Here is a 26,201-nt window from a genome sequence, read left to right on the forward strand (position 1 = left end):
GCACTCTATCACCTCCTCCCAATCAGTGACATCCATGTGAAACATCAGGTTCTCCAGACCCCCCTTAACCACTGCCTCCTGACAGTCAGCCAGTTTTCTGGCTTTTAGATGGACACAGCTTTCTGTCCATCTAAAAGAGTAAATCAGCCTTCCTTGGACAAAGGAATGTGACGGAAGATGTCACATGAAAAGAAGATGTCATATGAAAGCCTGGCTGAGTCCAAAGTAAATGACTTCCACTGCTTTCCCCTCACCCACAGAGCTGGTCATTTTATCACAGATGATCATGTTGGCCAGGTGTGATTTACCTTCAGTAAAATCTACACTGACACCCTCTTCTTTGTGTGCCTGGAGATGTATTCCAAGAGCATCTGGTTTGTACCAAATGAGTCTGACCAGCCTGCAGTTCCCAGGATCAACTTGGATTTTTTTGAAGAAGGATGCACTATTTGCCTTCCTCCTGTCTCTGCAGACCTCCTCTGACCTCCATTGCTGTACTCAGTCTCTCCTCCAACCAGCTTCCCAAACACAAATCATTTCACAGCCTGGCTGCCTCCTGTCCAATTTCACTTGGTCTGACCTGAAAATCTCCTGACAGGGATGAACATGACTCCTCAGGTCTTTGACCTTTCATTCCTAAGAGAGATTGAGGGCTGGGCCTCAGAGCTACAGGATCAGGGCTAATTCCCTTCTCCGTGAGCTGCACGTCTTCCCACCAGAGGCTGTGCCTAAAGCCACCCTGATACTGTGCACAAAGAGAGGCAGCAGCCTGCCTCCAGGACAATGGGATAGGACTGCCCAAGCCAATGGCTCTGCCATGGGGTCAGAACTGCAGAGACAAGGATCCATTCAGCCCCTTTTCTCTGAAAAACACGAGGGTTGGAGGATGGGGCTACACATCTTCAGACAAGATGCTGCAGATTGAGCTCAGAGTCCCGTCTCTACACTGTACCCCTCTGCCCTCACGCAGCCCCAGGGGTACACTCCAATGTTTGTTTGTTTGTTTCCATTTGGTTGTGGCTTTTTTTTGTTTTTTTTTTAAACAAAGCAGGCCTGTGTGGGTGGCTGACAGAAGTTGGGAATGCCACAAGGATAAAAAAAGGTGAGGTATATGGAAAAAAACAATAAAGGCCCTTAATTATAGGTGTGGCCGGGAGCTGCTCCTATTATTAAGGTTGCCGACACTTCCCCTTTTAAGACCCTGTTTTCACTAGCTTATAACTTTGTCAAAGCATCACCAACAGAGCAGAAATTTTTGGTAGTGAGTGATTGCCTCCGCTTCAATCAGGCATGTTTATTTAGTTTGTTCTGGAAATACTGGCCCACCCCTACGTCTGCTGGGCTAGAGGATGCACACCTGCAGTCTGGCCCAGGAGACGAAAGCTCTGGGTCTTCTTGGGCTTCAAGCAAGGGCTTGGCCTTGGGCAGAAGGACAGTTTTTGTGTCACGGAGGCTTTGTTTTGCCAGCTCAGTGAGACACTGTTCTCTCCCCCATTGGCGTGGACAAATTATACAGCTTTGCTACAGGCCGGAGGAGGGTTTGTCACAGCTTCTCAGCCTCTGTGAACCTGCTCGACCCTCAAGGTGGTATGACAGTGTGCGGGCTTTCCCCTGGAGGAGCAGGGCTTCCCCAGCGGGGCTTTCTGAGGTACTAACTGCTGCTCTGGGTCAGCACCAGGCTGGGATCTCTGCTGGTCTTCTCTGGTTGGGTCCAGAGATGTTGTGGATGACCCATCCCTTGAGGTGTTCAAGGCCAAGTTGATCTTTGAGGTCCCATCCAACCCAAGCCATTCTATGATTATCTCCTTTGGCCCTGCATTCCTCATTGCCCCTCTTTTGGCTTCTGGGAAGTCTGTGGGAAGAAAGGCCTGATTTGAATAGGGAGGGGACGAAACCCAAAGGGAAAAGGAACAAGGAAGGGGAAGGGATAGAAAATCTAGGGAAAAGCAAATGAGGCAGGGAGTTGGAGAGAATGGCACTGGCTGGGCAAGGGGGGATCGCCTAGGAGCTGTGGGGTGACTTGGGTCAGCAGAGCAGAATGAGAGGAGCCAGATTGCTTGTGGGTGTTCTGGTGGCAGACAGGGCTAATGGAGGCTGAAATAGGGAAAGCTCTGAGCATTCACCAGGAATAGGGAAGACAGAGGTGTCAACTCGTGTGGCCAGGACCACAGGTTTCTGCAGCATTCAAGCAACGGCTGGTCCTGCGACGTGAGCCCAAATGGCATCCAGCATTGTGTCTCACCTCTTACCAGCCCTTAGCTGGGACAGCAGGCCACCATTCTCCCTCTTACACCAAAATACAGCTCTCCCATCACTGAGGAATGGCAGCGCCAAGGTTGTCTGCACAGCTGTCCTTCAACGTCCTCACACATATGACTTATGACAGAGCCTTTAATTACACGGCCACAGATCTATTTTCCATAGGACACCTGCAGCACACAGGTTAGATGGTGCTCTGGGTGAGTCTGGGCTGTGTCATGCAGGAATCTCCTTGCAGGGACTCAGCATCATTTACTTTTTATATTTTGCAAAAGTGTCAAGGAAAAGGAGTGACTCATTGCTGAGACAGTTGTGTGCTGGCCTGGATCATTGCCCCTGCTTTAGGTTTCCTACCTGATGTTGAGAAAGTCACCCACAGCAACCTTTCCAGAGGTAGCTATTAGCTATGTTTTATTTATTTTGGCATTTTGCTTTGTTTCTAGTCTCACACTATCCTGGGATCCTGATGTCTCATTTGCAGCAGTATTTATTGCTCCCTGCTGCACGTGAATGGGGACTTAGATTTGACTGTACAAAAGGCTTTAAAAAGCAGAGCGCTCTGGCAAAGCTCACCACTCAGATCAGCATCTCCACATTGCAGGCTGCTTCTGACCTTACCTCCAGGACACTCGGTCTTCCCTAAAATGCTGCACACTCTCCGTGTGAGTATTCCAGGAAGGCAAATTCATGAGAAATCAAAGAGTGTGCCCTGTGAAAAGGCCTCAGGAACATTAAGCGTTGCTTTTAAAGGAAGGGATGAATATTCTGAAGTTAATAAACTGTGAATTAATGCTTTGAATTACAAGGAGAGAACAGACAGCTGACCCTTAAATGATCACCAGCCAACCTGGGCAGGAATCCCGGAACAACAAATGCATGTGGTCTTATACAGTCTGGACCATAATCCATATCCTTCCTCTTTTAGCCCATTTTGAGTCTGAGGATTTTGCAGCGTTAGCGCTGCCCTTCCATAGCATTTTGAGCATGATAAAGTAAATCTTGTGGTTCTCATGACACACTGCTAACCCTGTGCCTCCGTTACGCCAGAGGCAGGAGGGCAGCTGAGGTGCAGCCCAGGGGAAGTTGGGTGAGATGAGCAGAGGCCCTGGCCTGGTGGGAAGTCACTGTAGGGACCTTGGGGCTGCTGGAGGTCTGCTCTGGTGAATGCATCAAGCTGCAGGTTCCTAGCATGGGCAAGTCTTTGTGAAGAGGTGGCTGCAGTCTTTGAAGCAGCACATCCTTCCCTGGATAGCAGATGAAATACGAATCTGCTCACTGTGGGCCAGGCAGAGCTGCCAAACAGGATCTGGCAGCACATTGAGGTCTGCCAGGTCACTGGAGCTCAGCTTTCCCTGGGGAGGGCGTCAGTTTACCCATGGTTTTGCTAAGTGCTCCAGCTCCCTGGTCATGGAAAATCATACACCTTTCCAACCACTCCAAGCACCTAGCAGAGCAGGGCAGGGCTTCTGTGAGACTCAGCCCATGGCTATAGTGTGAGTATCAGGGGCTGCCCAATGATCTTGCTGCGAGAACAGATCCCAAAGGGTCTCTGAGAACTACCCCGTGCAAACCACCCTCTGCACACACAGCTTCAGCAGCAGAGCTCTCTTCATAGAATCATAAAATCGTTGGAGATGGAAGGGATCCCTAAAGGCCAGCTAGTCCAACTCTCCTGCTATGCACAGGAATACCTCCAGCTTGATCAGGGTGCTCAGAGCCCCTCCAACCTGACCTTGTGTGTCTCCAGGGGCAGGATCACCTCCCTCTCCCTGCTGGCCACGCTACTTTGGATGCAGCCCAGGGTATGGTTGGCTTTCTGGGCTGCGAGGGCACAGTGCTGGCTCATGCCCAGCTGCCATCCACCAATACCCCTCAGTCCCTGGCCCAGGCTCCCCAATACGCATCACTCCATAAGAAGAGGTGTAACCAGGCAATGCTTGGAGAGAAGGAGGTGGGTGTTATTAGATCACCCGCTTAGCTGGGCTAACAGAACTAAAAACTTGATTACAATTCAATTAAGGCAACGTTTCTAATTAAAGACATATTATTTTAAGCCCTAAATGATTAAAATAAAGGCGGCTGAAGTGTCCGTGCACACATTTCATGATTTCACCCCCGAGGGCTGCATCTCCCCTGGGGACAGCGAGAAGAGGAATGGACGATGTATTCTGGGTTATCCTGATGGCACTTCCACGCAAAAAGCCATCATGGAGGTTCAGTGTGGGCCGCACTGCCTGTGTTTGGGGTTGCCTGCTGCCCTCATACCCCAGGATATGACTCCATACCAACAGAGCCCACCATTCTTGGTGGTGTTGGGCTCCCCAGTGAAGCAAACTGTAGGGCTGCACACATCGCCATGCACAAAACTCGACTATATCTGAATTTCCAGAGCCAGAAAACACAATTGCGTGAGAAAATGGGATGGCCGTGGGGCTTTCACTCCCCACAGCCGAGCACCGACAGGCGAGAGCACCAAGGGGAGCCCGGCCGCCCGAGAGGAAACGTCCGCGGAGCCAGGCCCGGGCCGAAAGAACGGCTGATGGAGGAGCGGTTGTACCTTTAACGGCGGGCGGGCGGGCGGGAGGAGGAGGAGGAGGAGGGTCGGGGCTGCGCTGGGTGACATCAGTGGGTTTGGCTCCGGGGCTCAATGGAAACTGGGTGAGCGCCGGGCTGTGCCGAGCACACGCCGGCTGGAGGGGACGGCGAGCGGGCGGGAGGCGGCAGGCAGCGCCGCGCCGCGCTGAGCCGAGCGAAGGAGGGACGCGCCGGGCACGGCCGCCGCCAGCCCTCCCCAATCCTCCGTCATCCTCCCCGCCGCGGCCGCCTGGCCTCCTGACAGCCGGCGGAGCAGCAGCCCCACACGGCCCCCTTCCCGCCAGGGTGGGTATGGGGGGCGCCCGCCTCCATCTTGGGGCGCAAACCCCGGGGGAAAGGCGGCCCCTCCGGCTCTTTGTGTGCGCGGAGGGAGGGAGGAAGGGAAGGAAGGAGGGGCGGGGGAGGGGAGGGCAGGGCGCGATGCGCCGGGCCGGGGGGCAGCGGGGACAAAAGGCTCTTTGTGGGGTGCCGAGAGGGGGTCGCCCCCCCTGCTCCCCTTCTTTCTCCTGCTGTCCCTCGGGGCTCTCCGCTCTCGGGGCCCGGCCGTTGTAGAGACGCGGCGGGGGGGGGGGAGGGGGGCTCGGGCTCTCGGGGCGACCCCGGTGGGCTCGGGGTTGGGGGGGAGCCGGGAAGTTGGCTGCCGTTCGGGGGGTGGTCGCTTTGTGTGATCTACCCGGAAAATACAGCCCGGGTAGGGCCGTGTTGTGCCTGTGGGGGGTGTCAGGAGAGATTTATTTATTTTATTCCTTCCCCCCTCCTTGTTTTTCCTGTTTGTGGCTATTTCTAACGAAAAGGTGGTCTTCAGCGCTTCGCCTCTTATTATTTTCTTATTTTCTTTTTTTTTTTTTTTTCCTCTTTTTTTTCCCTTCCCATCTGCCAGCCCTCCTCTTTGTAAATGCGAAAGGGGCTTAGGGAGGGGGCTGCTCGCTGTCTCCCGTTTCCATCAAAATGCCATATTTTTTTACCCCTTTTTCCCGATCTTTTTTTTTTTTTTTTTCGTTTTCCCTTTTTAATTGTGATTATTAAAAAAGCCTGTTTCAGATGACTGTGTTTTGCCAACCCCTTCCTTTATCTCCTACACATACACACACACACACACACACACACAGACAAGGAAATAAAAGCCCTGCACAGCCCTTACAGGCACGGCACCCCCCACATTCCCACTTCCCCTCGCAGCCTCCATTATGTGGCCTCCAAACTCGGTGCTGTATGGTTTTACTGCCCAGGTGTGGGGCCGAGGTGACGCTCTGCCCTGCGAAATGGCTGGCATCGGACACTCAGCCCCAAGACCGGCTCTATCCTGCTTTTATATAATGGCCTTTGTGTATGTACGTGGGTATTTTATCTTATATAAAAGGGCCCTGGTGCAAAATGGTGTGTGTGTGTCTGTGTGCGGGGAGCGACATGTAGTATTTGTAGTATGTTGTAGGTGTGAGGTGGATATTAACGTGAGCACACGCTTTGCTCTGAGGTGGTGGTGTGTTAATCTGTGTGGAAAACGCAGTGGGTTAAGGGACCTACGGCCCTGGGAGCACTGCTTTGGCTGGAGGGGTCAGGTCTGCTGGGATGGGAGGGGGGGGGGGGGGGGAAACATCACACGGCCTTTTAATTGTAAGCATCTATAAATAATACATGGAGTGATGTAATTTTTTAAATATCACAATATAAATTGTATATGCGAGATCTTCATTCTGTAATAGTAGACCCGAAGATGAGATAAGGGCAGGAACTGTAGATGGGGGGTATGCGCGTGGAGTGGGAGGCAGTCAGCAAATGTGGCGGATGTTGGGACTCCTGGAGCAGTTGCTGCTGGGGGTGTTGTGCCCCCATACCACAGATCCCCATGGCCACCCTCCAGCCATCATCCCCCCGCTCTGTTCCCTAAGCACACTTGTGTTGTGTTGGGGGGGAGATAAGGAGGAGCGACAGCTGTGCGGCCGTGATTTTTCACTCCATTATCCCGCTCCCTGCTCCCACCCCCTCACCCCGGAGCATTTTTTAGATTCCCCTTTGGAGCCTGTTGCTCAATCAGCCAGAAGGGCCGCAGCCTGGCTGTGTGGGGTGTCCTCCTTAACCTGGCTCCTGGCTGTCCAGGAAGGGTGGGACCGTGGTATGGTGGGACCCTGCTGGGAACTGTGGCCGGCTGGGGAGCTGTCATGATGTTTGGGTTCCTGGGAACGTGGACTTTGATCCTTGGCTGGCGTAGGAGGGCAAGCAAGTCGGATGTATGTTAACTGGTGATGCAGAACAGCAGGCAACAGTTGGAAACCATGTCTGCTCACTGTGCCCAGGCCTCCCAGTGTGGCTCCCAAGGCACTGCCTGCCTTCCTCGTAATAAGAAAGTCAGAAATAGCCATGGGGTTTTGTGCTCCTCAGATGCACAGAAACACGCATGCATGAGTAAATAGAGTTGAGGGAACTCCACCTCAGTGTGCTTTGTGCCTGGTTTCAGGATTGGCAATGTCCCCTGAATGCCTTGATGGGATTATTTTCCCTGACATCCCTGTAGCTCATCTTTTCCTCTTCCTGTAATCCCACCTCCTGGGGCAGCTCAGGGTTTATGGTCTGCCCAGAATCCTGTAGCTAGGATTATTTTGTGTGTGTATCTCAAAGCCATTTCTTCTTCCCACTTTTGTTTTTTCCTTCGGTGATGCCTCCTTCCCATCTAGCTGCAGCAAGGGAAAGTTCCTCTCACCTACTTGGGAAAACATGAATCATTCCTCACCTTTCCTGTCCCCAGCAGACTCTGTGTCTGTGCTCTGTACGCTAATGCTGTGGCATTGCATAAATCAGGAGTGTGGCAAACGCCTCTAAGAGGAGCCGTGCTCGTTGGCTTGGTTCCTAGAACAAGTCTGTGTCCGTGGAAGTGGGGAGGGAAAAGGGACCTGCTAGAATGGGGCTGTGTGCTTCAGAAGGGTTGGTTGGGGTGGGTTGGGGAACGAACCATGTGGTTGAGAGCCTCCTACCTTCTGGATTTTCTCTGTGGGATGAGTAGGCTGAGCCTGTCTATGTTAATCGGGTGTAGCAGGTCAAAGGGTGAACTGATCACCTGGGGCAAAAGGCTGGGGGAAGGCTGCAAACAAGCAGCCAGCACACCTGGGTGGGTAGCACAGGCGTGGAGGCTGTTGATCACATCAGCAGAGGTGCGTGGAGATAAGCAAATGGCCGTCCTCCTCCCAACCTGCCTCTCGCAGAGCTCACTCCTGTGTGGTGTCTCCTGCTGCCCCAGCCTCTGCCTAGGGGTGGTGGAGTCGCTAGCTCCTGGCGGTCTGTAAGTCTGTCTCACAGCCCTTGGTTCCAGCACTTTGTTGCAGCTATGGTGCTGGTGTAGTGCTGGGCCACAGAGAATTCTTTCTCAAAAGCCATGTGCCTGTCCCTCCTGTTGTCCCACGGGTCTGGGAGTGTCTTGGTGCTGCTTATTTTAGGCTCCTTACAGTGTGAAGCAGTCACCTGCTGGCACATTGTTAGGAGAGATTTCCTTCCCTGACTCTGGGAAGAAGATGTTGGGAAAGAGGTTCAACCTTTCTGCGTTTTCATGATGGGAACACAGATGATGTTCTTGAGTGGGTCATGTTCCTGCAGTGTTTCTAACTCATGCTGTTCATGGACACCTGAATTTCTGCACAGCAGCTGCATACAAAGTGAAATATTTTGAGATTTAGGAGCTGTGGCCAGCTTCTGGTGTATAAATGATGGGTTCGTTTTGCAGTCTTCCAGGGGGCCCTGATTCAGTTCCAGTTTCTGCTCTGACTTTGTGTTTTTTTTTTTTGTGTTTCTTTTCTCAGCACAACTAAACCATGGAGCTTCGAGTAGGGAACAAATACCGGCTGGGCAGAAAGATTGGCAGTGGTTCGTTTGGAGACATTTACCTAGGTGAGTGTCAGTCTGTGTCCTTCCACCTGCATGGTTGTTTTTCTCAGTTGCATCATTATTTTTGGTTTGAGGAATATATATTTGCCTGTTGATATTTTTAGCACCATGTAAGATTGGAGATGGTGGAGGTGGGGGGGGGAGGAAAAGCTTCAAGAAATACTGCCAGTTGTTGCCCATCCTCTGATGGCACAGAGGGTGGGATGAGCTCCAGTTTGTCTCCCAGATATTGGAGACACGGTGACATTTGATCAAACTGATCTAGATCTGGAGTATTGAGAGTGTGTTTGTTATACACCTTGCTCCAGCTCTCTTGTTGACTTTTACTGAGCTTGGGTGTGTGTGGATATAAACCCACGTGTCAGAGTGGGAGGTGGAAAGGGAGAAGATGGACTTTCCTCCAGGGCAAAAGGAATGGAGCGATGAAAGGCTGATAGTGGGAGAGATGGTCCAGCACCTGAAAGAGAGAGGCCTGACACAGGGAGGTGTAAAACAGGTCGGGGAGGAGGCTGGCATGGCTAAAGTTCTGGGGCCCAGATCTAGTAGATTGTGGGTGGGGTAGAACTTAGAGTTATCATCTGGGGTAGCCTCAGCTGGGAGGTGCATGGGATTGATGGACAAAGCCTGTGGAACTCTTGAGTTTTTATTATCGCAGCACTTGGGGAGAAGCACCTCCAAGCCAGCTCACTGAGGTGTATATGCATTTATTCCCTGATGCTTTGCCCACTGATGTTGCTGGCACAAACTGTGGGGCTGGAGGGGCAGGACAATCCAGTAGCCTGATAGAGCCATCCTTAAAGTTTCTTCACCTGTTGTCCACTTTGCACCATTACCTTTGAAGCTGTGCTCCTCTGGGCCAGCGGAATGGGCCTGCAGTTCCTTTCTTGGTGTTTGCACCCTTTTGGTACTTACAGATGGTTATCATATGCTCCTTGACTGTTTGTTTGCTCAGTTGAGTCGTATTTTGCTTCCTGCTACATCCACTGCTCTTCACTGTTGCTGTTCTTCCAATTTTTCCCAGTTTATCCATCTGCTGAGCAGCTTGGAGCCTACACAGCATTTTAGGTGTGGCTTTTCCAGTGCTGGGCAGAGAAGGGCTACCCTTGAGCGGTCTGTAACACGATGCCTCTGCATAAGCTGCTTTGGGTCTCCTTGGCTTCCCCCATCACCAACACTGTATCATGTTGCAGAATTGGCCTGAGCGTGCTGTCAGCTGTATTGTGCAAAGTCTTTTCCAGGTTCTGCAACATCTCTTTGCCCCTCCCCTAGCTGCCTTCGTTGAATACCTCTAGTTCAGATTACTTTGCCTCATTTTGTAAATCACCTGTTTTCGACCTCTGGCTTTTATCTCCGGCTCTCCCTTGCTCTATTATTCTCTCTTGATTGGTGTTGGCAGCTCCCCTTGAATAAGTACCCTTTGGGAATCACCAGTAACAGGCTTTGTTGCCACCTTCATCCAGAGCACAAACAAAGGTGATAAATAATGGATTGGGGATCCCAATTCCACCCTGCGATGCCATCACTGCAGCCCTTCCTGCTTGTCACTCCTCTGTGGCCCATTAGTGTCTCAGGTGACAGTGCATGCAACACCCAGGTGCTAGGGATAAAAAGGTGACAATTTGTTAGCCTGGATACAACATTTCCACCTATGCTTGAGCTCGGAGCCTTCCAGACCCTTCCAAAGCACTGGAAAGTGCCGTGATCTTGCAGAACATCTGGGATATGTGTGGAGAAAGCAGGGAGGCACTGAGTGGGAAGGCCTGATTCTGCATTTCTGCATCATGTAGCAAGTTCTGTACCTGTACAAAGTGGGCATGGAAAAGCAGCAGCTCAAGTGAAGAGACTGTCCCCTCCTTGCCCAAAACTAAGCCACGTGAGCATCAAGGGAAGCTCCAGTGCCCAGTGTGAGGAGCCTCAAGTGGCTTGGTTTACTCGAATGTAGTATCAAAGCCCTTGTGATGTGCACTGAGGTGCAGGCCAGCCTGTTTTGAAGCAGTGATAGTGAGACTTGTTGGAGCCAGGGTGACACCCCAGCCTGGAGGGATAGGCTCACAGTCTGTGCTGCTGATTGGGCTCACACTGTCCTCTCAAGGCCTGGGTTGCAGACAGAGACTTATTCACTTGAATTTCTCTCCTGCACCGGATCCACCTCTAGGTTTCCTTCATGATGGAGTGGAGGAGGAGCAGAGACAAATGAGTTTTGTCTGCATCTGAAGGCTGGTTTGGGCTGGATGCTTTATTCCCAGGTTTTTCAAGACATTGGTGCTTCTGTGATCTGTGGGTGCTGTGTGCTCTACTCCTTGGGATTTGTTTTTGGGTTTCCTGCCAGAAGGAAATGCGAATTTCCACATGGTCACACACAAAGGGAGGTCTCCTGTTAATCATAATCTGAGGCTCAGATCATGCAGATAATGGCAGATCTCTTGCTTTTGTGCTCTAACTTGAGGTTTATATATGCTGAGCAGAGTTCCCCTGCACTGGGTGGATGGGCACTGGGATCGAGATGGCAGCAGGCCTGAGCCTGCTCACCTCTGAAAAGGAGAGGGAAACCCCAGGAGAGCAAAACCTAGAGGAGCCACAGGGACATTGGGGTCGATGGGAGGCTGCTGCTTTGTCAGGGTGTCGCTGAAGGGGCCTGGCCACGGTGCTGCCTGTGATGCAGATGACTAGGGTGCACCAGAAGAGCCCTTGGGATGAGTAGGGGGCAGGGTGACGAAGGGGAGGGGGTCTGTTCTGCAGACAAAGCATGCCGGGACAGGGCTTTGGACAGTTCCTGGTTGCAAGCTCCTCCTCAATGGGAGGGGAGCGATTTCCTTTGTTTCCTGGACTGTTAACTCTCTCTCGCCCTCTGACTTCTCCCATCTGCTCACAGCCCTCCTTTCTTCTAAGAAAGCTGCTAAGCTGGTGGTGGGGAGAACCCGTTGTCCTGCTCAGTGCGGAAGGTTTGCTGTATCAGACATGCAGCGAGGCTTCTGCTCTTAAAATCCTGCTCAGCAGGTGACATGCTCTGTCCCCAGGGCCCCGTTTCAAACAGCTCGTGATGAATGAGTAGTGTTTGTGCAGCCCCCACAGTGGAGCGAGACTGGGGGTGGATGTTAGGAATTATCCCTGATCCTACATGCGTCTCTCAACTGGTTGAAGCTAGGCAAGTTCTGCCGTGTTTGTCTGGGGTTTGTCAGTCTGGAGAAGGAGCAGGGAGCTGTTAATTTTGTTGTTTGTATCTTTTGAAAGATGGTGGTTTAAAGCATTGAACAAAGCATGAGGGAGACCCTTGGCTTTGGATTCTTGCTGTCTGCTAGTTCTCTAAACAAAAAAATGGCCGAGGGAGCAACCTAAAGATACTTGAGGTGTGGGGGCTGATCTGCAAATGTGAGCTACGTGCATCCTCAGCAAAGACCCGCCCTGTTTTAGGTCTGATTCATCCTCGTTTTACCATCCTAGGCCATAGTTTCTGCTTCCTGTAAGAGACTGACACAAGCATTTGGGCCACGGAGTCTGTGGGTCTGGAGGCCATGCTGAATGGTGTACTTGTATTTTGTAGAATTGAAGCTTTCGTGACGTTTAACACCCCTTCCCACGTACCCACCTGCACCCCTTCCATTTCTCTGCTTATATGCTTATAGATAACTCTGCAAGCAGCCTTGTAAATGGATGCATTGTCATCTTCCTAAGTACGCAGGGCAGTAAGGAGGTGAGAACACATTCATCTTGCCACTATTCAGCTTTGGGCAGTAAGGTTCATTGAAAATGCTAATGCTTCCAGAAGTCAACAAGAGTCATTGTTGCTCGTGTGTCAGCAGATGGACAAGGAGAAGGAAAAATCCCCCAGGGGAGGGATGAGGGAGCTGCTGCTGAGGATTTGGAGGAAAATCTTTACAAAGGCAAGGGAAAAAGAAAGGAAGGAAATGCTCTTGTCTATCTGGGTATCCTGGGTGTTTCCACACTGAATGAGGTCTCGTGATTGAACACGAATTTAAAAGGTAGATAACCAGTCTGTGACCACATTAGTACTGTGGTCTGAGTGCCTTCTGCTGTTCTTTCTCTAACCCCTTCCACTCCTGATCTTTGTAAGAAGGGTTCTGTGTGGTGTGAAGAGAATGCACAGGCTTCTTTTGCAGACCAGAAGGCTTTTAAGTGGGAAATATCAGCCTTTTTCAAACAATCACACTTAGCTCTAGCAATCGGGCTGCCTTTTCCCCACTTCTGTTTGCCTGACTCTGGAGTAAAAGCCCTTATTAAATTCATCCCGTTGGTCCTCTTCCTTCCCCTCCCTCAAAGCACCCTAAATAATTCCTCTCCCTCCTTAGTGTTTACAGCCTTCAAATATTTGCAGACTGTTGTCATGTCCCATTCTTCCTCCCCACCCTTCTTAGTTGTATCTCTTGTCTACATTACATATTTAGCTCTTTTAATCTTCCTTAGTAAATCAATCCCTCCAGGCCCTGATGGTTTTTGTTCCTCTCTTTCAAATTCCTTGCAGCTTGCCTATCTTGACCTGATGCTGTAATATCTAGATGACGTCTTGTTACTAGCAGGGAGCTCTTGGCTAGCTCTATGTACAAGCAGTGCCTGAACCCTTTAGCAGGAGGTGGATCACCTTAGTATCCAGTGGGAGAAGAAATCTAGATGCATGAACTTCTCCTTTTTTTGATAGAACAGCTGCCCTGGTGGACTTTTTGTGAAGACCTCGACCCTTAATGCGGGGACTGGGGAGCATGAGTTCACCAGACCTACCAAAATGTGCCATAGGTTTTCTACAAAGCCTTGTTTTCCCCTTGTGGTGTTCCCCATGCATATTCTGGAGCAACGCTGAGAAGCTGCTCTGAATCTGAGCTGCTCTCTAACTTGTGCTTGAGTGCAACTTGTAACAGTTCCTGATACATGGAAGAACTTGTCTGTATTCCAGGCAGGCACGGGAAGGGGGGAGAGAGAAGCAAGTTTTAAGTGTCATTCCCGTGACCTGTGTACAGATCTTTGTTCTTTCCATTTTAGGATGATGTGAAACATCTGGAATCCTCTCTGCTAATAGGAGAGAAGGATCAGCCTGTTCCTCCTTTGGCAGTGCCCTTTGGGACCAGAGTGCTGGCTTTTGTGGCTGGCAGCTTGCTTCTCTTTGAGGGAAAGTGTGTGGGGAGGTGCTTTTGTATTCATCGCAAGCTTGCTAGCAATACCTTCAACAAAAGGCATCTGAGTAGCTTAATTCACTACTGGATTCAGTTTACTTCTTCATGCTTCTAATTTTGGATGTAGCAAATGTTTCTGTATTGGCAAAAGATTAAATACGTTATTAAAAATCCTCAGGAGAGAGAGAAGCTGGAGATTTGTGAACTGTATCGAGAGCCCAGAGGTAGCTAGGAATGTCAGCAATGTCTCCTCCTGAGCTAATTGGCCCTGTTGAAGTGTGTGGCTTCTAGAACCTGAGGTAACCAGAAATTTTACCGAGGAAGATGTACTCCATCTCACTGCCTGGATGGCTGGCTCGTGTTCTGGAGGCTAAGAATATGGTCAGCTAAAACTTCTGCTCAGGATAGTTTGTGCTGATGCAGATTGTTCTCCCAAAGCCTGGTGCTTGTTGTCCTGGCCTGTCTGTAGGATCAGAGCTGGCTTACTGGTCATGTGCCTTCCTCTGTGCCTGTCTTTGCAAATGGCAGTGCTGGAAACTTGGTAGGAAGTGGCTGAATAATCTCATTTGTTTTGCAGAGAATAAACCTTCAGATTTACCCTGAAATTTTGGCGTCTGCATGGGCCTTGTTAAAAGTGTTTAGCTTCAGTGGAAGCCTGCACAATCTTCCTTTTACTCTCATCTCTGTGCAGGAGCCAACATTGCGACTGGTGAAGAGGTGGCTATCAAACTGGAATGTGTCAAAACCAAGCATCCCCAGCTCCACATTGAAAGCAAATTCTACAAGATGATGCAAGGAGGAGGTGAGATAGGGAGGGAAAAGATGGGACCGGGGGAGTGGTTGAAAGAGGGAGTTATTCTGGAGGGCCTTAGAAAGAAAATGATTTTGGTATTACATAGAACCTTCCCAGCAGGGGATGCAGCAGTTTTCCTCTGTTCTGTGGCTTAATCTTTTTTTTTTTTTTTTTTCCCCAGTGGGTATCCCCTCCATTAAGTGGTGTGGAGCAGAGGGGGACTATAACGTGATGGTGATGGAGCTCTTGGGGCCGAGCCTGGAAGATCTCTTCAACTTCTGTTCCCGCAAATTTAGTCTCAAGACAGTTCTGCTCCTGGCAGACCAGATGGTGAGTTTCCTCTGAAGCATTTGTGCCTACTCTCCTTTTCCATACCTCCCCCCCTTCCCCTCTGCTCAAGAAATGCTACATCCCAGGCTTTTTCATTTAGCAGCAAGTGGCTGCCAGGTTTTACTTTCTTGATGAAGGCCTGGATCCTAGGCGCTGCTGGGTGTTTCTGATCTCTGTCCCTCCTTCCTTCCTCTTTTGCTCACCCTCACATCTGTGCATGTATTACATGCACAGATGCTTTTACCTACATGGTAAATGACTGACACTGCTATCCATCTTGAGTAAACAGCACGTGCCCTGGGCTTAGGACCCTTCTGGACCCTCTCCTTTCCCAGCATGGCTAGGTTTGGAAGTTGACTGGTGTCAGTCCTGAAGCTCAAAGTTTTAATCCATGGAAAGTTAATTCCCATACCTCCTCGTGGTGCTGATGGTGACCTTTCCAAACTGAGGACTGCTGGTCTGTGGGGTTTCCAGATGTAATGTATCCATTTCCAGATACTGCTACCTCCAGTGCATGGGGAGGGTTCATTTTTTTCTTTGACTGCAATCTCTGGTATTCTCTGCAAGGGGTACCTTTTCCTTCTTTGACAGGGTAGGGTATCCTTTTAATACGTGCAGCTATAATGAGCTTTCATTTCATTTCTGTCACGTTGTTTAATTTGAATTCTTTTTCTCTTCTTGTTCTCCTTCAGATTAGCCGTATTGAGTACATTCATTCCAAGAACTTCATCCACCGGGATGTGAAGCCAGACAACTTCCTTATGGGGCTTGGTAAAAAAGGCAACCTAGTATACATCATTGATTTTGGTTTGGCCAAGAAGTACCGGGATGCCCGGACCCACCAGCACATACCTTACCGGGAAAACAAGAATCTGACTGGCACAGCTCGTTATGCTTCTATCAACACCCACCTGGGAATCGGTGAGCCTGCTGCTGCCTCTTGGTGGGGCTTTCCATGGGACATAGCATGTACCTTGTGCAGGGGGGTGGCATGCCTTCTGAAGTTGCAATGCCACATCTGGGGTTTGAGTTGTCACAAAAGCCAGCGTGGCCCAGTAAACAGGTGCTGGCTGGCTACTGGGTTCTGTGCCTGGCTTTTCTACTGGCATGTATGGAGATCATAGGCAAATAACTTTATTGGCCTGTCTTTGTCAACTCTTCTGTCTTATGTGGCCATCTGAACTCCTACAAGCAGAAATGGTCTACTGGACTGTGTTATGCACTGCTTAGTGCAGCAGAACCCTACTTCAGTGGTGAGGCTGTGACCTCCTCGACTTCACTGCCACTAACTCTGCCTTCTACAATTTTTGCAGGCTTGTAGATATGTAAAAGGCATTCAGAGGCATTAAGTCTGTAGGGATACACGCAGCTGAAGCCTCTTACTGACTCCTGTCTGTATCAGTGCTGATTTTGTGGCTGTCAGAGCTGGAACATAACAGGCCACTACTGGGAATGGGGACAGGAACGTGCTGGAAATGCACAACAAGATGGAATAAGGGGAGGCTTCCTACTGCCCAAACATGCAGGTTTTGTAACAGTGAGGATTGGCTTCTGTAGGCCTTTAAAATCTGTGGGTTTTCAAACCACAGTGTCCCACTCACCTCTGAGAGTAAACATGAGGCAGCTGTAGGGAAGCAGGGCTCTGTGCTTGGTGCCTAAGGCTAGTATAGTGCTGAGAGTTCAGCCAGGTCTTACACTGGTGTTGGACGTTGTTACAGGCTTTGCAGATACCCCACACAGGTTAACAGCCAGGGCACTTAAACCTCTTGAAGTCACCCAAGTTTGTCCTGAGAGTGAGCCTCAGTGCACAGCACCTGGTTGATGTGGGGAGCAGAGATGAAATCCTCCTGCAGTTTTCTCTTCCCTGGCTGGATACCTACTTCTTTGTGTGACTTCTTTGTCCCCAGTGTGAGAGTTTCATTGTTACAACGGGGTTCCTTCTACACAGGCTGACTTTGTTCTGCTACTGGTTGACAAACCCGATCGGCAGAAACATTGAAACCACCTTGCCTGTCCAACACAGCTCGCTCTTGGCTGGGTTGGTTCTGGGAGACCTTCTGAAATGTGTAAGCTGGGAATTTGAAAATCACAGCAGAGAAGTGAAACATCTTAAACTGCTGCCTACATTCTGCAAGATTTCGTATCTTAATATTCCTAGGGAAAGCTTTCAGTTCTCCCTTCTTGACTCTGGATTCTTGAGAAAACATCTACAAGACTTCACCTGCAGAAAATAGAGCAATTTCCCACTGTCCTCCTTCCTTACTACTGTGTGGTGTGGCTGTATACTGAAAATGTTTTATTTATATCAAAATGAGGAGTGTTGTGTGTTGAGAGTGGGCTATGATCTCCTGACCTCTTTCACATAGCAAAAATAGTTCTTGCAATGCTCTCCAAGTTGGTCTTGTATCTTGGCTTGACCTGCTTATATATAACTGACTCTCCATTGAATTCTTGGTCAAGATTTCCACAGCCATGGTAACTGCCACAAGGAGACATGCACAAAATAATTCTTACTGCTATGTCTGTCAGTTTTTTTTTTTTTTTATTTTTATTTTTCATGTGTGCCTTCCCTGTCTGAACCAAGCACGAGATGCTAAATGTCTGGTTGTGGGCTTTTTTTGTTTTCTTTAAGGAATTTATTATTCATCTGACCCCTAACTTAGCCCTTTGCTACTGGTGGTTGGCTTGTGTATCAGGGTGAACAAACAGTGTCTGAGTGCTAATCCAAGGGCAAACTGCATAGGCCATCAATCTGAGTGTGGCAGTCACTTGTTCTCTTCATGCCCTTTGCTTCTGAAATGCTGGGTGTGAGTTGCTCAGTGCAACAGGTCTTCAGTATGTTTTCTCTGTGCTGCAGATGGTTGCCCTGAATCATATAAAGGCTGCATGGCTTGCCTGGAGCAAAGGGGATGGAGTGTCATAGTTGCAGCTGAATTTCCTGTTTCTCAAGACCTTGCCACAGGATAAATGGCAGACATGTTTGTGAGTTAGCAGCATTGCCATGGGAACTGTCACTAATTTTTTAATTTTTTTTTTTACTTGTCAGATACTAAATTCTCTGTCATAATGTTCCATTAATGCAGTTTTGAGAGAGGGAAGGAACCAGGTGCTGGGGTATTCATGCGACGGGAATAGCAAATGAATAAATGCCTTTATTTGAATGTGCAAGCTAAGGACTGGGCATTCCGATGTCTGGAGGAAACACATTCTTTTTCCAGTGACCAAGGAAAAAGTAGGAGGCGAGATTGGAGAGGGTTTCCATAGTGGGAGACTTGCTGTTCGGGGAGTCAGTGGACTGTGCAGGCTTTGGTTCACGCATTCCAGTCAATTTTCACATGCTCCAGGGATGAGAGTCCCCTGCACCCTCTGGAACTCGTGAGGTCTGAAATAAATGCCCAGGGGTGCCCAGGAGGCAGTCTTGGTGGGCTCTATCTGGATGACAGCAGGCTGGGCTGGGATCGGGGGCCACTTTTTCCCCGAACTCGTCTCATAGGCAGCATCATGGGCTGTGCCCATCATCAAGTTCTTTTGCTGACCCTGCTGGCTGCCACCCATTTCAGACTTCTGCTGTCATGTAGTGGGGAGAGAAAGAGGAAGCGTAGTCTGAGAATGTGCAGTGTCAGGTCTGAGTGTGTAATCAGGAAAGCATTGCTCGGTTAAAACTGCTTGTGGCAGTTTTAGTAGTAGTGAAGAATTGTGTTTTAAGGAGGCCTGCATGGGGACTGCATTGCTTGGGATAGGATTGGAAAGCACTGGCCTGGGGGACTGGGAGGTACTTTCATTTGCCAGGAAACTAGTTTGGTCATGAACCTTGCATCCAAGGCAAACAATCCTGGTTCTGCTTTTGCCCAAACTTGTCTTCATCAGGCAACTCGCCTTCTTGCTACTCACCTCTGACTCTGCTCCTTGCAAGGAACCTGCTTGGGAACAGAGCTGGGAAGCGGGCTGGGATTCTCCCCAAGAGTGGGAGGAATCTGGCACCATATCCCTGTGCCACTCCTAAGAAGGGGCAGATTGCTTGCAGAGTGAGTTGGATTCAAGAGACTGCGCTGCATTGTGTGGGATGGCGAGCTCATGCTTTGTATTGAAAGGGTTTTTGGGTGAGGATCTGTCTTATGAAAGTAGCAGTCCCCTGTATGTTACAGGAGAGCTGAGAAGCTGAACTGAAACAGAAAGAGGAAACGTGATGTGGTACTGCAGGTTAGGTGCAGGTCATGACTGTAATCCTGCTTCTGAGCTGACTTGCTCTGTGCACCCATTCACATCACTGGGTTTTCTTTTCTCGTTCTGTGGTGTGAGATGTTTGCCTTCTGCTCAGGGATGTTATGTGGTTAATCGATGATTACCAAGCTTCTAAAAGTGGGAAGTAATGGTGTTAAATAAAATTTCCATAGTACGTAGAAGTGAGGGTTTTTTCTAACTCTAATTGCCTGCTTTTGCTGTCTGCTATTACTCAGTCGTCTGTGGCTGTTGGTGTGTGAGGTCAGGCAAAAAAAAAAAGAAAAACCCACCCCAAAAAACACTTGAGATGTATGATTCTGAAAATGAAACAAAGGAATGGAATATGTGAACTTATTCCGTCACCCAAGGTTTAATCCAGGGTCTTGCAGTTGTGGCTATGACTGAAAGAAATGCACGGTGTTCTGAGGTCTGCATAAGTACTGTTCAGGCAGTGTGGCAGCCACAACCCATCATGTTGGTGCTTCAGGCTCCTCTCGGATTTGAATCCCACTAAAATCGTTTAAGTGGACTACAGTGATGAGATGAATCTGAGAAAACTGACTTCAGGGCTGCCACACAGGCGTTTATCACACTGCCTTTTAATAATTAGGTTTTGTGCTTACAGTTATTTTTCTCTGTCATGTTGCTGTGCTGAAGCACGCGTCATGTGCACTGGTGAGCCACCTGATTTAGTTCTGTAATCCATCTCCTTGCCTCCAGTAAGGGCTTGTAGCATCCCCCACTGACTGCAGTCTTCATAGCCTTCTGTCCAGTAGATTTCTCTGGTTCGTGCTCCAGTCAGGGAACCCATAATTACGGACTGTTAAAGTTACTGTTTGGGTAAGTTGAAGGCTGGCAAATTGCAGGATCCAGGTTGCCCTCCACCCCTGTTTTTTCAGGTCCTGGATGTGCATTCAGTGTAGGTTGTTATCAAATATGGTTTAGCTTTATTTATTTGATGCATGGTGTGTAATCACAGCTGTCTGAGAGTGTATGCATGCCAGCCTTCACCCAAATGCAATACGGCCGCTTTCTTTTCCCTGCTTCCTCCATAGCATCTAAGTGTCTCCCAGCCGGTCCTGCAGTTATCTTTGGCAGCAGCCTGATGAGATTAAGAAGCATTAGCCCCTCTAAAGTGGACAACTTGAGGCAGTGAGTTAGTGAGGTCAGAAGAAGCTGTTACTTCAGCACGTTCGACATAAGGTAGTTCAAGGATCAGCAAGGCTTCTTTCTTCTATGCTCCTGTCTTGGACCATAGCATTTTTACAGTATTTCATGTTCTTTGAACCCAAGGCACTTCCCTCCTAAATCTGAAGCGATGGAACCTGCTTTTGTTTTGCAATCAAGGCCTTTTTTCTTTTTTTTCCTTCCACTGCCACTCCTCCCCTAATTCTAATTTGCCAAGCCCCCTGACCCACAGAAGCACTAGGAGGGTGGAAGGAGGAAGGAAGGCCCACAGTGAATTGCAGAGCTTCTGTGTCAAAACCATCTTGAGCAAACTTTTGGTTTAAAATGGCTTGGTCCTGACAGAGAACAAATTTGGGAAACAAAACTTTTAGATGTGATTTTATAAAACACAAAGTGGATCCTTATAATGGCATGTTAAGGGCAATCCTTGCCTGAGCAGAGCTGGTGGTGTCAGTTATACAGTCATTGTCATTTGGAGGGGAAGCTTTTTGGTTAAAATATGCCTTTTTCTTCCACATCTTGAAAAACTACCAGTCCAGAAACTTCTTGCACAGTATTACCTAACAATATTACCTGTTAAGCTTCTCTTAACTGTCAGCACAGCTGTTTATCTTAAGAAGGGGTCACCAGTTCCTTGTTTCTGCCCTGCGTAAAGAAGGTTAAGTGGAATATGTGTTTGACACTGTAGTGTTGGGCTTGTTTCTGTGAGCTTTGCTTTTCTATAACCATCTTTGCCATGACTAATCCCTGGGCTGAGTATCATCCTGGGTGGAGAAGTGCAGGTGCCCTTCCTCTGTGACGGGAAAGGGCAAGCATGTGATGCTGCTGTTGTGTGAATTAAGGCTCCTCCAATTGAGGATATAGGCCAGTCCACTTCTTAAATAGATAGTTGTTCTCTTGTGAGGAGTACTTCAACTCTGCAGTATGAACAGGAATTTTTACTGGACTTTCTTCTATCCTTAAAACTAATGTTTTTCTGTCCTTATAGAACCACCAAAGAAGAGAGAGGGATTGTTTCTTTGATTCTGTGTTCACCTCCAGAGCTGTGAAATTGCCAAAGCAGTTCTAGTTGCCACTCACTCGTTGCCCCATGTAACTTTTTCCCTACAGAACAGAGTCGTCGTGATGACCTGGAGAGCCTGGGCTATGTGCTCATGTATTTCAACCTGGGCTCGCTGCCCTGGCAGGGCCTCAAGGCTGCCACCAAGCGCCAAAAGTACGAGAGGATCAGCGAGAAAAAGATGTCAACGCCAATTGAGGTGCTCTGCAAAGGGTACCCTTGTAAGTGCTCTGATTTTGATGGCTGTGTTGTCTGATGCATGGCTTGCCCTCCTGCTGAAACTTCATGGAGTCTTGAATAATGAAGGGCCCAGAGCCTGGTGTGCTGCTGACGCCAGTGAAGAAAATTAAAAGAGACCTCTGATGATACAGTTCTGGTTCAGAAGTGGGAAACAGATGTTCTAGTGTAGAGCTGAGCCTTTTGTTAGTAAGGGCATAAGGGTGCTGGGAAGAATCTTTTAGAATCTCAGAAACGTTCTGGATGGAGGTGGGCATTGAGGTGAGAAGATGTGCAGGCGATCCTGAGTTATTCTGGATAATAGGAATTAGGGTCAACCAAGATGAGTTCCAGAAATAACCAGGCAATGGAGTAGAAAGTGCGATTCATGGTAGAACAAACGTAGAATAATGTGTGTGAGGGGAGAGTAGAAGGCTCAAACTTCGTGTCACATAGAAACTTGTAAGCTCTGATCTGACAGGTGTCACTCAGCAGTGAGCTGTTCCAGTTACAATGGATGGTTCTGTGAAAGCAGCAGATTTGCACTTAGTGGCTACTGAGGAAAGCGGATCAGGTGTAAAGGATTACTAGAAAGAGAAAAAGCACAGAGTATACATAAACCCTTGGCCAACTCGCACCCTCCTCGCACTGTGCAGCTCTGGTCCTTCCTCTCTTTCAGAACAGGTGCAGTAGGTGTGGAAAAGGTCCAGGAAAGACAAGAAGGAAGATGAGCAGCAAGGTGACTTCTACTCAAGCAGTAAATAAGCAAACTTGAATCTGGAAAGGAGATGGTTAGAGAGGAGATGATCAAAGTCTGTATTCTCACTGTGCCCCCAGATTTTTGGATGGGAGCAGATTCCTTTTCCAGTTCAAGAACTGGAGCAGCCAAATGAAGCTGGCTTTTGCTAGCTTCAAAACAAAGTTATAAGCTTCTCTATGCAGGCAGTAGGAGACCCGTAGAACTCCTTCCCAGAAGATGTTGTGGATGCTTAAAGGAGAGGTTGGACATTGCTGTGGAAGAGAGATCTACTGAGGGTTATTAAATAATTAGAAACAACACCAAACTCAGGAACTTCCGGATCTGAAAACAGGTCAAAGCTGGGCTAGTGTCAATAGAGGCATCAGACGTGCTTGCCTTGGTGTTCCTTTTTGGTAGCTGTCTACTCCTGACCAGAAGCTACTGGACTAAGAGGACCTCTGGTCTGAGCTGAGGTGCATCTCCTGTTACAGAATTCTATCCCTTCCAGTCTTTCTAAATGGCATCAGTCATATTCATATCATGCAAGCCTGCATTCCTCTCCTTCAGCAAACACTGTGACTTGCTGCCTCTTGCTTGAAGAAGCAGACAGAAGAGAGATTTGTGAGCATTACCTCTTGTAAAAAATACGGATGGAATCTTCTCTGTGGCTAGAGCACTACAACCTTCAGAGTCTGTTTTCCTCCTTTCCCAGCTCTGTGTCTGTGCTGTCCTGATGCAGCCCGTTGCTGCTCAAAAGCTGTGGTAGATCTCCAGTGAGGCTGGGGAACAAACAGTGTCTAACAAGTAGCTGTTCTCTGCTCTCTCCAGCTGAGTTCTCGACATACCTCAATTTCTGCCGCTCGCTGAGGTTTGATGACAAACCTGACTACTCGTATTTGCGACAGCTCTTCCGCAACCTCTTCCACCGCCAGGGCTTCTCCTACGACTATGTCTTTGACTGGAACATGCTGAAATTTGTGAGTATGTATGTGGGGAAAGGGCTGGGTGGGATGTGGATGGGTTTTATGGCATGGGGAGGAAGGTAAGAAACTGCCTGTCATCTGTACTTACCCCCAGTGATCAATTTGGGAAAGGGAACCAGGTAGAGGCAGACCAGCATGTTCCAAGATGCTAACTGGGGGGGATACAGCTACAGTTCTGGCAGCACATCTGATGCAACGTGTGGGTCAGTAGATAGACCTCTTGCTGTATGGTTAGAAATCTCCTCTCAGAAGGAGTGAGCTATACCAGAAGATAGGACAGAGTAATAGGTTGCGGTAGCAGCTGTAGTACCACGTGCTTTCATCCACGTTCTTCTCCATGGAAGAATGCCCTCTAGATGGAGTGGAAGATGGTGAGAGGAACTTGTTTATGGGATGGAGCTCTGCTTTCCTGTTGTGTTCAAACACCCTGGATTTTCTGTCTGTTGCTGCTGTCTCTCTTAACTGACAGCCACGTGGGATTTCTCTGTCTGTCCCAGGGAGCAGCCCGAAACCCTGAGGATATGGATCGGGAACGGCGAGAGCACGAGCGAGAAGAAAGGATGGGACAGCTCCGGGGCTCAGCCACACGAGCACTGCCCCCTGGCCCACCTGCTGGAGCCACTGGCAACCGACTTCGCAATGTCGCTGAGCCCATGGCCTCCACCCCCACCTCCCGAATCCAGCAGTCCGGTGAGCAGGATGGGAGGGCTGGTGGAATGTGTGTCACCCCTGTTCATCAGCTGGGTGCTGTAACTGCTGACTGGTGTTGTCTCGCTTTCCTATGCCTCAACAGGAAACACGTCCCCCAGAGCAATCTCAAGAGTGGACAGGGAGCGGAAGGTCAGCATGAGGTTACATCGAGGAGCTCCTGCCAACGTCTCCTCATCTGACCTCACAGGGAGGCAAGAAGTGTCACGGATTTCAGCATCACAGGTGAGCCCCTGCCTGAGTGTTCCACAGAGACTAAGGGCCCTGCAGCAGGTTTTGCCTGATGTGTTAGAGCTGACGTGAAGGCACACTGCCTGAAGCTTCTGCAGCACGCTGGGGAGTGGTACCAGGTTACAGCTTCACTCTTCAGTTGTGTGCTTTCTGCAAGCCGTGCCTAGCATGGTCTTAGATCTGTTTTGCTCTTTTTAAGCCTTCACCTGGTAGTCTTCCAGACCACAGTGGTTTCAAGTGAACCTTGGGAAGGGTGATACATGGGAGAAGTGCTCAGCCTCTCTGTTTTGCTGTCCGTGCCCCTTCTTCATCTCTCGAGTATTCTTTCTGTTCTTTTGTAGACAAGTGTGCCATTTGATCACCTTGGGAAGTGAGGAGCAATTGCCACTGGACCAGTGTTTGCTTAGGTGAGTCCTGGTGCCTGGGATCCTGCAAGGAGGGGATTGCTAGCACCAGGGATTAGGTTAAATCCTTGATGTAACTGTGGGGGATGGGGCATTTCATTTCCCCTTTGCCTTACTTTGAGGTGTTTTTTGGCTTTGGGAGGAAGAGCAAAGGTTGCTGCCAGAGCCTTGAGGATGAATTATCTTGGGTGTGAAAGTAGCTTCTGTTTTTCCTGGAGGGTAGGGAGGGTAGAGAAGGTGCTGCGCTGGGGAGCCATTTTGTTAATTCCTGACGAATGCTTTTCTGGCAGTGTGATGGTGGGGAGGAGTGTGAAACTTTGCACAGCTAAAGAGTATCTCATCTAACTGGACAAGGTAACTGAGGGGTGGCAGGAGAGCAGGAGAAAAAGGCGATTTGGTTAGTTCTGCTCCAGGTGGTATTGAATTGACTGGGGAGAGCCTCTTTGCCTAACTTCCTTTTCTTTTTCTCTCTTTTTTTTTTTTTTTTTAATTTTCTTGATTTCTAGTGTCTTCACTGTATTTTTCTTTTAAAAAACAAAAAACCCCAAAAAAACAAACAAAAACCTAAAAAAAAAAAAAAAACCTGACAAAATCACACACACACACAAACACAAAAAGGAAAAAAAAACAAACAACAACAACAAAAAAAACAACCAACAAACAACAACAGATTTTCTTTTTGCCAATGAGGAGTCGAGCTGTGCCCCGTGCTGGTACGAGCCATTTCCGAGAGGGCTGCCTGCGTCCCCCAGTGTGAGCACCTCCAGGGAGCCGACGACGCGGGAGCCGTGCAGTAACACCTCTGTGCAGCTGCCCCCAGCCCACCCGGGCCCTTTGCTGCCTGCCCGTGTACCCTCTCCTGGTTATAGTTTTCTTCTTCCTTCTTTCTCCCCTCCCCTTTGGGTATCTTCTGCTTTGTTATTTTTTTTAATTATTTTCAAATCATATGGTTTCTAGCCATATACATTTTGACTTTGCTCTCCTTTTTCTCTGAGGGCAGGGGAACGGGGCGGGGAGGGGGGAATTTTCTTTTCTGTTCTGTCCTTTTCAGGAGACTTGTGGGCCGGGAAGGAATCAGATTCCAGCCACACTCGCTAGAAGTCCGATTTTTATTGTAATAACAGAATTTATTTTCTCAAGCATTAAACACATTCTAAGCTGTGAGGGGAATGGTGGCAACGGCCTCATCGCTGACTTGGGCTTCCTTTCCTTGATGGCTTCTCTGCGTCTTGGTTCCAAGTGGCTCTCCATGCCAAGACACCCAGAGCCGAAGTACAGGGAGATGAGAACCCACTTCCCATCCCTGCAGCGGGGTCTCTTTTTGTCTGGCTGTGCGTGTTTTTCTATTTTATTTTATTTTTTTAATTTGTAATTAAACTTGTTTTAATTCCTCGGAGAGAGTGTGAGGAGAAGAGAGGGCTACCCAGAAACTCACGGAGCGGTGGCTCTTGCTCTCTCCTTCCCTCCGGCAGCCCCGG

General features: G+C 49.1%; 1 protein-coding gene across 2 annotated transcripts; it reads left to right on the forward strand.

Moving 5' to 3' along the window:
• Positions 1–5,025: 5,025 nt before the first annotated feature.
• CSNK1E (casein kinase 1 epsilon) lies at positions 5,026–25,269 on the forward strand. 2 transcript variants are annotated; one of them, XM_042889801.1, is made up of 11 exons: positions 5,026–5,139; positions 8,643–8,730; positions 14,542–14,652; positions 14,825–14,973; positions 15,666–15,894; positions 21,493–21,663; positions 23,226–23,374; positions 23,878–24,070; positions 24,174–24,313; positions 24,661–24,726; positions 25,230–25,269. In XM_042889801.1, the coding sequence occupies exons 2-10, from the start codon at positions 8,655–8,657 to the stop codon at positions 24,691–24,693; spliced, it is 1,251 nt and encodes a 416-aa protein (XP_042745735.1). In that variant the 5' UTR covers positions 5,026–5,139; positions 8,643–8,654; the 3' UTR covers positions 24,694–24,726; positions 25,230–25,269. The 2 variants fall into 2 exon arrangements, with proteins under 2 accessions (XP_042745735.1, XP_042745736.1); XM_042889802.1 differs by having other exon boundaries at positions 24,661–25,251.
• The last annotated feature ends 932 nt before the right edge of the window (positions 25,270–26,201 follow it).

Source organism: Lagopus leucura, unplaced genomic scaffold (assembly GCF_019238085.1).
Source record: "Lagopus leucura isolate 7727_CA_CO unplaced genomic scaffold, USGS_WTPT01 Super-Scaffold_100159, whole genome shotgun sequence".
In the NCBI taxonomy this organism is placed as follows: Eukaryota; Metazoa; Chordata; class Aves; order Galliformes; family Phasianidae; genus Lagopus; species Lagopus leucura.

Excerpts from the sequence above, each read along its gene's own strand:
- CSNK1E (XM_042889801.1), top strand. The coding sequence starts at position 8,655 with ATGGAGCTTCGAGTAGGGAACAAATACCGGCTGGGCAGAAAGATTGGC. Across the intron at positions 23,375-23,877 it reads ACTGGAACATGCTGAAATTT|GGAGCAGCCCGAAACCCTGA; the intron begins GTGAGTATGTAT and ends TGTCTGTCCCAG. Across the intron at positions 24,314-24,660 it reads CACGGATTTCAGCATCACAG|ACAAGTGTGCCATTTGATCA; the intron begins GTGAGCCCCTGC and ends GTTCTTTTGTAG.